This window comes from Hemitrygon akajei, chromosome 5, assembly GCF_048418815.1.
Source record: "Hemitrygon akajei chromosome 5, sHemAka1.3, whole genome shotgun sequence".
In the NCBI taxonomy this organism is placed as follows: Eukaryota; Metazoa; Chordata; class Chondrichthyes; order Myliobatiformes; family Dasyatidae; genus Hemitrygon; species Hemitrygon akajei.
The window spans coordinates 135,001,020-135,014,666 of NC_133128.1; the positions used below are offsets into that span (position 1 = coordinate 135,001,020).

The 13,647-nt window shown below is 41.5% G+C and overlaps 1 protein-coding gene across 18 annotated transcripts in view; it reads right to left on the minus strand.

Moving 5' to 3' along the window:
• The window catches only part of plekhm3 (pleckstrin homology domain containing, family M, member 3), a 126,183-nt gene that overhangs the window by 60,863 nt on the left and 51,673 nt on the right, over positions 1–13,647 (minus strand). For all 18 annotated transcript variants that reach the window (XM_073046548.1, XM_073046550.1, XM_073046549.1 and 15 more), the window contains one exon: positions 6,185–6,330. In XM_073046548.1, coding sequence (XP_072902649.1) covers positions 6,185–6,330 — 146 coding nt within the window. The remainder of the gene's footprint in view (positions 1–6,184; positions 6,331–13,647) is intronic.

Below are 13,647 nucleotides of genomic sequence, written 5' to 3' on the forward strand. Positions count from 1 at the left end.
ACAGACCTTTGGTTGAGGCAATCTTCCAGATGCTGCTGTCCTTTGGTGCTCAAAATGTTCCCCTTTATTCTTGGCTCTCATCAGGAAAGACTCTTGGGTGTTTAGACTATATATAGTCATGGCAACTCTAAAAACGGTCATATTTATCAGCTAATTGTTGGATCTCGTGCACTTTGCACTTACCATTTGTTGTTCAGGTCACAAGTTATTGTGTTCAGGAGCCTATAGATTTGAAGTGCAAAAGACTTTTAGCCAAAAAAATTAGATCCTGGATTTCCAAGACATTTTTATCAAACTAGTCCTAGCATTTTATTATGCCAATATGTCTTTACAAGTGCTATTATAGCATTCTTAACTGCAGACTGAAAATATAGAAGCAGCAATAAGCTATTGAACCACTTGCACTTTCTCTGCCATTCAGATGGTAGTTGATCCTTTCCCCCAACATCACTTTCTTCTGCTAATCCCATATTCCTCAGTCCCTTTACTTCAATATTCCAGCATCCTCTGGACTTTAGTGGAGATTTTCTGGTGTACTGGACATCAGTGTTATTAGTACTCCCAGCACACATTTAGTTTAATGCTTTGAAAAGTATTACACAGTGGTATAATAAATTGTCCAGTGAATCAGGCAGGTTTAAAGGAAATGTGGGGAATGGGGTACTGGTGATTTAAAAGGAGTGTGGGAAACAGAGCCTCTAGCAGTTTAAAGGGTATGAGGTATCAGAACCAAGTGAGCCAGCTGCCTAACAATTGTGGTTTCCCCAAAATCAAATGGCAGATTACAAGGGTAATCCTCCCTCCATCGTCCTCAGGGTAAAGAAAGGCTTTCTCACCTCAACCCGAAACAGTCAACTTCTTTTTATGCTGAGACAATTACTCCTGGTTCTATAAATCCAGTTTATCTTCCCTTATCCACCTTATGAAGCCCCATAATAACTATGTTGCAATGAGATTCTTCTTGAAAGTACAGCATACATCTCCAGTCTGCATAAGCCACAAATCAATCTGCTGAACCTTTATTGGCCTCAATCATAGTCATTGAATTAAACAGCATGGAAATAGGCCCTTCAGCCTCGAGTCTGCATTGACTTATGCTCATCCCTGTCAAGTGCATCTTTCTGTAGAGGGAGATCCAAGAACATTCTGTGGTTATTCTCTGCCAGCTCCATCACAACGGCACCAGGATATACAAACATTTAGTAGAGGTGGGATGCACAATTTTCCAGTTTTCAGCACGTGATGCAATTTTATTTGGCGTTGTCATCTGCCCACTAGAGGGAGTTGATAACAATAGGATATAATGCCTTTTAAAGGAACCTCTCCCATCAGTGATGACTGCATTGGGGCAGACCAGAAACTGTGGGTACTCTGCAGCTCTGCTCTAGAACAAAGGACTTCATTTGTCAAACCAGCATCTTTCCATGCCATGGGGTCCTACAGAATGTCTGTTGAGCCTGGCCCAACTCGGCTCTTTGCCATAGTGCATTGTAGTGTCACTACTCTTAACTCTCTGACCATGGTTGATTTCTAGTTCATTTGTTCTTCCATTCCAGCATGGAGTGCTCATTTGACATTATGCCTCTGATCACTGAGTTTCATTTCCTAATGCTTGCCATTTCTCTTCCCACACTTGAACACCTTTTAGCTGTGCCTTCACCTCGCTAACCTCTCCTTTTCTGCACTTGATGGGCAATTATTATCCAACACAAGACAAGCATTGAGGCCCATTTCTGTCTCCAAGGTCTGGTATTGCAATGTTGTTGGTGAGGAGAACTGGGTTCCTCACTGCGAGGAGTCATGGCATTGTTTAACAGATCCCTGCACCTATGCCCACTTACCTTAGCTAAAATAAGTAGGGGAGAGAGCTGGCAAAAGTGAGGAAAAAGAAAATTGACAAGAGAGGTGTCAACTCGTAAGAGCTTGATTAACAGAGGAAATCAAGGAGGAAATAAATGAAAGAATTTGGATAGACTTCATTATTTAAATTACAACTTTGAATGCATAGCTACTGTTGTAATATAGGGAACGTGACACAAATTTATAGGCAGTAGTATCCAATATAATTGTAAGCACTAATGGAATACCAGTGAAGAATGTACAAGTTTCCATCAGCATCCCATTTCCTTCTCCTCTGATATTTACACACCCCAACCTGCTCAAGTGCTATTACAGCCAGCCACTACAATCAGGCACTGAGGTCATATTTAGACCATTATTCAAGCAACGTGGTTTCATTGATGCTCCGTGTTAAATTAGATCACATTATTGTCACACCTGTCAAACACAGATCAGAATATAGGGACTCCCTGGGTTACAAATGACCTGACTTACAGAAACAAACACACACACACACACACACACAAAATATTGGAAGACTGAATTTCTCCAGCATTTTATGTACATTGCTCAAGATTTCTAGCATCTGCAAAATCTCCTGTGTTTATCACTTACAGAAATACAACTTATGGATATTTTCTCATACAATTTTAGAATGTTTTTCAATATATTAACAATAATTACAAACTATTTTGTGGTATCTACTAATACCTGGATATAGTATATATACTACCAGTTCAATTATGAGAAATGTTAGGGCAATTATTTAATGAGATGAAAGAATTATAGCAAGTGTTCACTGAGCAAAATGATATCGGTTACTATAGAAAATGGATGTTTCTGACGTAGCGAAATTGGCTTACAGACAGTTTTCAGGAACTGAATCCTTAAATAACCTGGGGACTTGGGGACTGCATATACATAGAAATGCACTCCAGCCCCAAGGCTCCATTCCTTAAAAAGCAATCAGAGGCATCTTGAAGAATTTGGCCCTGAAGTCAGTACCACGCAATGCAAGAACAGTGATCCTCTATGGATTAGAAGGAGTCTTCAGGTTTATGAAGTTTTATCTGTTCAAAAAGTTGCATGCATTAAAATAATTCTCATTTTCTAAACATCCTTTGAGCAATTAGATTTTAATTTCAAAAATATCAGATGTGAAGGAAGTCCATAAGGCAAAGGAGCAGAATTCAGCCATGCGACTCACCAGGTTTGCTCTGCCATTCCATCATGGCTGATTTATTATCCCTTTCAGCCCCACTCTCCTGCCTTCTCCCCGTAACCTTTGATGTTCTTATTAATGAAGAACCCATCAACCTTTTCTTTAAATATACCTAATGACTTGGCCTCCACATCCAAGGAATGACTAACTGAAGGGCAGTCAAGCATTATCCATTGTGGTATGAGTCTGTTTGTTTCCTAATTGGAGTGGAAAGACTGCTAGGAAAATGGATGTTTTGAGTGATATTGGGGTGGAGTAGCTAAAGGGAGGATGTCATGTCAGGATTTCCCATGAACTACATCCACTATACCACTTCTAGCTGAGTCTTTGAAACAAACCAAGATTTACATTGATGACAAGACATCTAAGGTCCAAATGGGACATCTAATAATCATTGGAATTTCAGTCCTCTCTTGCCCATGAGACAGGAGGTTATAAGCTGAAGGCCCACTCTCAAAATCTATGCACAAAATTTGGAGTGGGGGGGGGGGGGTAACAAGGGGTGCACTCATATAAAACCTAAGAGCAAGCCTTAATCTAACACAATGTCTTAAAATTTCAATAAAATCACTTAAATCTTCCATATTCTAAGGAAAAAAATCTTAATTTTTGTGCATTATTCACTGGAACCCAAAAGTTATTAACAGGCAGGTACTCTCATCAACAAAATGTGATCTTGTGATATCATAAAGTTTCAACTGTATTTACTAACACATTTTTTGCATCTTTTGGCCAGCCTTGCCATCGCACTTGAAGGTCAAGCAGATAATAAACCAACTGAAAATATAATTACAGGAGCAGACAGTATCCTCAATCTTAAAACTTGCGAGGTGGAATGACAATTTCAAAGTCTCAACATCCATATCTGGGAAGAAGTTTACCTGGCTATCTCAGAGGTGCTAATTGTGACCACCTGCAAGAAAGAAGACTTCCAACTATGGGACCTACTGCTATCTACCACAGAGAAAGTCATTGCTGGGTTCTTCAAAGCCACCTCCTCCCAGTGACTGACAAACAAGAGTGTGGATTCCATCCATTTAAGGTCACAATGAAAATGATCTCCATCATGTACCAAGGCCAAGAAAAATTCCATCTGCAACAGCAACCACTATAAATGGCTTTTACTGGCCTCATTAAAGCATCCACAGAAATTCAATTCCCTTACAGTTGCTTCACAATGAATGCAATACATTATCCTAACTCACCTACCTACAAGAGATCTGATCTCTGTGAGTGCTGGTGTCAAATGATGCTGTGTTATCGCACAGATACTTTTCTCAATTTTCTTTTGCCTGAATACAAGACTTTCAGTCATAGGAGCAGAATTACACCACTTGGCCCATATTGCACATCACCCCCAACTAATCACACCACTAAATAACTTGAATAATAGACAGTGCAGGAAGCCACAGGTCTGCCAATAACTTTCAGTCAGGCAGCAGTAAAAGCAGTATTGATGCAAGCCTGAAAATAATTATATAGTTGAGCGGTTAAAACTGTGGCAGATGGATTTCATTCTGGGTCCAATCAAAGGTGTATTTGTTGATCCTGTACATCTTCTTTATGACTGCAAGTCATTGCTGGATACTAAGAACATCAAGAGCAACAGGATTATCCCATCAGTTGGTTGCCTGATAGTGATGGAGCTGGATTTATTGTATTCCATTGTCGTGTTGTCGCCTGGGCTTGTTGCATACTGTTGTGGCGAGGTGGTGTGTGGTGATTGTCTTGGAGGTTTTTAATGTGATCGCAAAACCCTATTGTCAAGTCAAGTCAAGTCAAGTCAACTTTTATTGTCATTTCGACCATAACTACTGGTACAGGGCATAGTAAAAATGAGACAACGTTTTTCAGGACCATGGTTTACATAACACAGTACAAAAACTAGACTGAACTACGTAATACAAAAAATACAGAGAAAGCTATACTAGACTACAGACCTACACTGGACTGCATAAAGTGCACAAAAACAGTACCGGCATTACAATAAATAATAAACAGGACAGTAGGGCAAGGCTTCGGATATTGAGGAGTCTGATAGCTTGGGGGAAGAAACTGTTACATAGTCTGGTCGTGAGAGCCCGAATGCTTCGGAGCCTTTTCCCAGACGGCAGGAGGGAGAAGAGATTGTATGATGGGTGCATGGGGTCCTTCATAATGCTGTTTCCTTTGCGGATGCAGCGTGTAGTGTAAATGTCCGTGATGGCGGGAAGAGAGACCCCGATGATCTTCTCAGCTGACCTCACTATTCGCTGCAGGGTCTTGTGATCCGAGATGGTACAATTTCCGAACCAGGCAGTGATGCAGTTGCTCAGGACGCTCTCAATACAACCCCTGTAGAATGTGATGAGGATGTGGAGTGGGAGGTGGACTTTCCTTAGCCTTCGCAAAAAGTAGAGATGCTGCTGGGCTTTCTTTGCTATGGAGCTGGTGTTGAGGGACCAGGTGAGATTCTCCGTCAGGATATTAGTAACATAGAATACTGCAAGTCCATCCAATTCACTGACGGTGAACCAGTGGTGGGGGAGCTGTGTTGCCCTGGTTCTTGCAAGGCCGCCTGTGTTCGTTCAGTGCTGCCCTCCATTGTTTGCTCAGTGGAAAAACAAGCTAGACCAGGACAACATACTAACAATCTACAGTAATGCCAATCAGGGACTTGGGCTACATTATTATTAATTTCTTTGTGACTGCATGCTTTCTGAAATTGTAACCGTATGCACTATTTGTGTGATGTGAAGTGGTATGCTGATGGTAATATGTTTTGCACCTTGGCCCTGGAGGAATGCTGTTTCATTTGGCTATATTCATGTATGGTTGAATGATAATTACACTTGAACTTCAAAGTTTGAGATCATCCACTTTCAGCAAAAAAAGTAAACTACTTCCAAATGGTGAAAAGTCATAAATAATGGAGTTTCAAAGGGACTTAAGCAAAGACATTTGGAAATATGGGGTGGAATTGTTTGTACAAGTCATTAAGATCTCATGAAAAGGCACACAAAAAATGAACATTTATTAATGTTGTACTGACCTTTATAACAAAAGGACTAGAATACAAGGTGGTAGAAGTTGTGCTACAGTTGTCTCTGAACTTTGCAAGAGGTTGTAAGGGAGTAAACACACCTTGTGTTTTGTGGTGTCCCAGTTGTGAACCAGTCGAGCAGGGATCAGAAACAGATCATCCACGTGACAAGCTTGGCAATAGTACCACCCACTGTAGGTACACACCTTGGCAATCCCATAGGTCAAACCCACTGGTCTCTGACACCCTATTAAAAAAAAACAGAAGTTTTGGATAAAAACTGAAAATGTTGCAAATACACAATAGATCATGCAGGATTTGCAGAGACAAGGAAAATTAAAATTAGCATTTATGGTAGATGACTTTCCATTCTTGGAATCATAAATGATAACAAAATGGAAATGCCTGCAGGTACGATGTAAACTCCTACACAACACCAAAAAGATCAGAGTTAATATCAGGGTGAACTCTTCTAAAGATCTTTGAACTAGTGCCCTGGGATTTTTCAATCTACCCACAGGACTTAACAACTTATTTCAAGTACTCTGTCTCTGACAAAGCAGCACTGGGACATTAGCAGGAGTTGGTCCAGCAGTCTTCAGATTTTTCAGCAATAGGACCATCCACTGATCACATCAAGGTATATATGTCTAACTTATGGACACCTGCACATTATTATTAAATTCAAAAATTCAAAGTATGTACATATGTTTGTTCCTAAGAATGGCAGCACTAGTTTCCTCCCTCTTCACTTTTAGTCATTGATCTTTATCAGTTTTGTGCTTTTGATGCCATTCACAGTGATAGTGTGGAGGTATGATTATAATAGACTGATAGCTGTGTCTTTTCTCTCTTATGGATATCTGTAAAAACAGATTCCGTTCACTACCTAAGGACAGCCTTTAAATCATAAACACCAAGGTAGCTAACTACTAAGAGTTGAAAAATGGAACTGTGGATTCCAACTTTGGTGAAAACTTAAAGGATTTACCCTGGCTCAAAGAAGGCGGCGGGGGGTACCCCAACAGCAGGACTAGGTGTACCTACAACGTTATGTCATATGCACTGCAGATGAAGCTAATAGATGACATAAACAACAGATAAGATCAAAGTTCTACAGTCCAACCACATCTTGTCATGAATGGTGATTGTCAATCATTAATAGCCAATGCAAGAAGACTTCAAGAACATCCCTAGTCTCGGTGAAGCAATTAAAGACAAGCTTCATTTGTTACATGTACATCGAAACACACAATGAAATGTGGCACTTGCTCTGGAGATGTGCTGGAGACAGTCGGCAAGTGTTACCATACTTCTGGCACCAACACAGTATATCCACAATATACTAACCCCAATTCATACATCTTTTGGAATGTGGGAAGAAACTGGGGCACCCAGAGGAAACCTATACAGTCACAGGAAGAATTTACAAACAGTGGGAGGAATTGAACCCTGATCATACAGCCAGTGCTGAAAAGGGTTACACTAACTGCTATGCTATAGTGTCGTCATGCAATTGCTATTACGTTCAACCAGATATGCTGAACAGATAATCCATCTTGGCTTCCTTCACCCCCTGACCTCTACCAGCTACTCCAAAGATCTCTACCAACAAAAAAGACAAATTTGGTCATCCAATTCACTCCATTTGAAAGCAAGATATCTTAAAGATCAATGGATACAATGAAGGCTACAAGCTGGACAAGATCCAAGCTGCAGAACCACCTCCAGCCAAGCTGTTCCAATATGTTTACACCAATCGCATCTATCCAAATGTAAATCTGCAAGGTACATCTTGAAAAGCAAAACAAATTCATTTCTGACTTAGGAGCTTTTTTTAATTAATCACCAGAAATGTAATGGAAGGTGGGATAGACAATGCCATCAATTATCATTTACACCAGGGATTCCCAACCTGGGGTCCACAGACTCTTCAGTTAATGGTAGGGGTCCATGTCATAAAAAAGGTTCGGAACCCCTGACTTACACAAAAACCCGGTTCTCTAATGTTCATCTGCTGCTTCATAAGGTGCACTCAGCTCCAGGCTTCATCCCAGCCTTGAGCCCACCATAGTCCAGACAGCTGATTCCAGAACGAGGGAGTCTTTGATGGCAAGGCAGCATCTAACCAAATGTGACATTAAGGAGCCGAAACAAAACTGAAATTAATGAACCTCCAAGAGAAAATACCACTGTGATTGTGTACTAGTTACAAGCTGCTGATTACTTGCTAAACTTAGTGACTTCTGCTAGAACCAGTAGATGGAAAAAAAAAATTGGAACTCAGTTACAACACACTCCAAAGCGTGAATCTTAACACTAATACAAGGGACAGCAACAACTGATTTGATGATACATCAAAGTACGTATATGTCACTATATACAACGTTGAGATTCATTTTCTTGCAGGCATTTACAGGAAAATAAACAACAAAGAATCTATGAATATAATAAAAGATTCTTACAAACAACCACTGTGCAAAAGACAAATCATGCAAATAATAACAAAAGTATATAATAATATTGAGTTGTAGAGTCCATGAAAGTGAATCCATAGGTTGTGGAGTTTGTTCAGTGTTGAGGTGAGTGAAGTTATCCATGCTGGTTCAGGCTCCTGACGGTTGCAAGGTTTCTGAACCCAAGGCTCCTGTACCTTCCTGTCTTATGGTTGTTTTGAATTTAAACCTCAAGCTTGTCATTACGGACTTCGGGGGAGCAATGAAGAACACTGAGGAAACACCATGAGAAGCAAACATACTGGAAGAAATACTCAAGTCCCTGTCACATTCTTCATTCAGGCTGAAACAAGACTCCAGCCCTTTCCCCTTCTCCACCAGTTTCAGCCCACATCACAGTGTTTAGGCTGGTACAACACACCTGGATGGAATAACTGAACAATGTGTGCACAGCATCATCAGCTAGTGTCGTAAGGGATGACTGACTGTCCAAAAACAAACCCACCCCCAACATAGCTTTTACCACTGCAAACAAAATAAGCAAGGTAAAAATATATCACAGCAACTGCACAATAAGGGAGAGATAAAACAAAGCCTCTATAAATAAAGTGGCAAGTTGGTTACAAAGCACAAATGAAAATAAATGGTAGCACTATGGTTTAACTCTTTCTATCAGTGGTAGGGCAGAAAATGTCATGTTCAAGGCCAGATCAGCACAATGCACAGCTGTTAAAACAAATCGTGTTAATGCACAATGGCCTCAGACCCCACCTAGTTTTATCCCTTAGTCTGATAATAACAAAAGCAAAATATACAGCCCCACCTCAGATATTCTGTCATTATTCAGGGGCCTACAGCTGTTAATTGGATGAGGACAGGGCTGTGCTGAAATGTGTTCACCTCAAATGATCGAATGGCCTAACAAACATCAGTCATGAGCAATGTTAACGTGGATTAGAAAAGGCAATGAGGTATGGAGTTAGGGAAAGGTGTTGCTAAATTAATTCGCAGAGCATTAGTCTGGAATGGAGTGCCAGGGCACAAATTCATGCATGAAATTTCCATACAAATCATTTCTTTTGCTGTAAATTAGCAAGGTGTTGTTTTCCTGGTATAATTTAGGAGGGGCATATTTCAGATATTTATACAACCATTTACCCCCCCCCCCCCCCGGTTATTTGCTACAGCTTTATGAAACAGCCATTCAGTTGTTCACTTCCTTACTTGGACTCCATAATCCTGCACACCATTTCTTTTTGAACGGAAATTAAATTTGTACTAAAACTCCCTTCTTCAGTCACAGCACTAAATATGAGAATTGAAACTTCATGCTACAACTGTACAAGGCACTTTTAAGACCAAATCTGGAGTACTGTGTGCAGTTCTGGTCGGGTAGCTATAGGAAGGATGTCATTTGCTGGAAAGGGTACAGAAAAAAAATTCACAAGAATGATAACATAATTGGTGGCCTTGAGTTATAAGTATAGATTGAATAGGCTGGTGTACTGCTACACCCCCTCCCCCCAAAAAAGATAATAGAACCTGATGAGTGACCTGAAAGAGGCTAATAAAATAATGAGGACTATAGATATGGTGGGTGGTCACAGTTTTTTTTCCGGGGAGTCTAAAACTTGAGGGCATAGATTTAAGGTGAAATAGGGATCTGAGGTGCAAGTTTTCCACACAGATAGTAGTGAAATCCGTTGCCAGAAGAAGTGGTAAAGGCAGACATAATTACAATATTCAGAAGACATCTGGATGGGTACATGGACAGTAAAGCTTTATAAGGATTAAGGGGCAACTGAAAGCGAACAGAACTAGCTTAAGTAGGGAATTGCGAAGTTCAAGTTCAAAGTATTTATTATAACAAGGTTTGTATACTATATACAACCTTGAGATTCGTCTTCTTGCAGGCAGGCACAAAGCAAAGAAACCCAATAGAACTCATCAAAAAACCCATACAACTGCTACCATCAAACACCTGATGTGTGAAAAAAGAACAAAACAATGAAACAACGCAAACAATGAAAGTAAACAAACAACACACAGAACATGAATGAACTGCAGAGTCCCCGAAGTCAGTCCGCAGACACGGAGCCAGTTCGGCGCTGAGGCGAGTGAAGCCGGTCAAAGAGCATAGTGCCTGAAAGCCACAGCCATGGAGCCAGTTCGGTGCCGAGGCGAGTGAAGCCGGTCAAAGAGCATAGTGCCTGAAAGCCACAGCCATGGAGCCAGTTCGGCGCTGAGGCGAGTGAAGCCGGTCAAAGAGCATAGTGCCTGAAAGCCACAGCCATGGAGCCAGTTCGGTGCCGAGGCGAGTGAAGCCGGTCAAAGAGCATAGTGCCTGAAAGCCACAGCCATGGAGCCAGTTCGGTGCCGAGGCGAGTGAAGCCGGTCAAAGAGCATAGTGCCTGAAAGCCACAGCCATGGAGCCAGTTCGGCGCTGAGGCGAGTGAAGCCGGTCAAAGAGCATAGTGCCTGAAAGCCACAGCCATGGAGCCAGTTCGGTGCCGAGGCGAGTGAAGCCGGTCAAAGAGCATAGTGCCTGAAAGCCACAGCCATGGAGCCAGTTCGGTGCCGAGGCGAGTGAAGCCGGTCAAAGAGCATAGTGCCTGAAAGCCACAGCCATGGAGCCAGTTCGGTGCCGAGGCGAGTGAAGCCGGTCAAAGAGCATAGTGCCTGAAAGCCACAGCCATGGAGCCAGTTCGGCGCTGAGGCGAGTGAAGCCGGTCAAAGAGCATAGTGCCTGAAAGCCACAGCCATGGAGCCAGTTCGGCGCTGAGGCGAGTGAAGCCGGTCAAAGAGCATAGTGCCTGAAAGCCACAGCCATGGAGCCAGTTCGGCGCTGAGGCGAGTGAAGCCGGTCAAAGAGCATAGTGCCTGAAAGCCACAGCCATGGAGCCAGTTCGGCGCTGAGGCGAGTGAAGCCGGTCAAAGAGCATAGTGCCTGAAAGCCACAGCCATGGAGCCAGTTCGGTGCCGAGGCGAGTGAAGCCGGTCAAAGAGCATAGTGCCTGAAAGCCACAGCCATGGAGCCAGTTCGGTGCCGAGGCGAGTGCTGATGGTTGCAGGCCAGGATGGACACAATGGGCTGAAAGGTCTGCTTCATGCTGTATAACTTTATGATATACGACTAAATTTTCTTCTACCACCACTCCAGGCAGCGCATTTCTGATCATAACTCTGTTAGTTCCTACTCATTGCTTTGCCAATTAATTTAAATCTACATATTCTGGAGTGTGCTGGATTAGAAGCACTGGACTGTCACTTTCAGTTGAGCATTCAGAATGATCATCGCCGCCAGATGGATGGAGCTGCCATCTTCAAGAAAAATTGTTGAATGCATTTAACCTACTAGTAGGCATACAAAACCCTACATCAGTATTTTGGGGGTTAAAGAAGCAAGGGCAGTTTAACCTGCTGTGTTGACCAATCAAGTAAGCTGCCCCATCAGCAACCACAACAATACCACAATTCAAATCTCTTGAAGCCACAATGTAAAGATTTGCCTCTTTCCCTTCATCAGTGTAAATAATTTTCATGCAAGTCTGAACTAAAATTTCTTAATTTCACGAATTGCCCCTTAATGTTCACTGTAATAACAACAAGAAGAGAGACACTGACATCAGGAGACAAAGGTTTGTCTCAATTTGACTTTAATCCCTTGAATAAAAATAACATCTTTTAGGTTTCATGACAAAAGCTCAGAAAGCACACAAAGTTAAGGAACCTGCCTATGATCAATAAGAGAATTTAATAACAATATATCATGGAGTGAGCACATTCACGGTAAATTGCCTCTAGAGTCAGCACCTCCTTTTTAACTGCTGCCAGATAGTGAAATGGGGTGGGGGGGAACAAGATCACTGAGAAGTTGCAGATATTTCTAACAATTTAATGTTATTGAGTATTATTTCACTATTATCAAGATGTAATGCTTTTACATTTGTTTAATAGTTCAAATTATTAAGTCACTGAGAACAGTGAATAGTGTTACGGATGGATTGTAATATGCCATTGCTGAAGTAACCTTGGAATTCATGAGCTGGAATTTGTTTATGATTATTTTGGCTCTCAATCTATCGGATCACAACATAGTGCATAACTGGGCAGCAGCCAGTTCCTGGATGTATGCTCAGCAGCTATTCTGAAGTGACAGTCCTTTGGCTGGGTAGGAAAGGACTGCCCCACAATGTCTCTGGAATCCACAGGTCACCCCTTCAACGTTCGGGAATTTTGAGATTGCTCGTCTTCAACTAAAACAGATGTTGTAGGACTTCTTTTGATAAACGTGGAGCTCCACTTATTTCATCTCAAGTGATCGAGGAGGCACATGCGCTGGTTTTCAGCAATGTCTGTTCTATTCAGCATTCTACGCCATGCATCACGGTGCTTGAATAGCAGGACTAAGTTTTTTTTTCCACTACCACCATGTCTGAATTGCATTATACAACTACTTATTTACATAGATGTTAGAAAGAGGGGAAAAAAAACACCACAAAGGAAGTCGTTCCTTTGATGTTACATTCTAAAGCAACGCACGATGAGAAATGTATTCACTCTTCGGTACTAATTAGTCCCGTTTGTTACATGAATGGAAAGTCTCAGTACCTCACCAACAGGAAGACAGTCTACCTACAGTGAAGAGGCTGGAGAGTGTGCACTCCCTGTCCAGACCATACAGCCCTTTGTAATATTTCCCAGGGTCAGGGTTCGATTAGCGTTAAAGAATAGAACATTGAATCAGACTAAAAAATAAGGGAATAGAAGGGGGTAGTGGGGGTAGAGAGAAGAAATTGGGACAAAGCTTTGTTCACTGAAAGCTTCATTTAACAACACTGGCTTCAAACAGAACATTTTTAACCTTGAATCCTTCACAGTGACATCATTGGAAGGGAGAGATGGCTTCTCTCGTCCCTAAATTTACAGCATTTCTCAATGCTCTCTCAAAATACTGCTGAGCACCAATCCAAATTCACAAAACATACAAAATGATTTAAGTTGAGAATAGAATCAATTACAGCATGCTGCGTAAAAAGATATTTAGAAAAAAGGGCACTAAAATTTTCTAAGTACAACATTTTGAAATTTTGAATATCGAGTCCTTA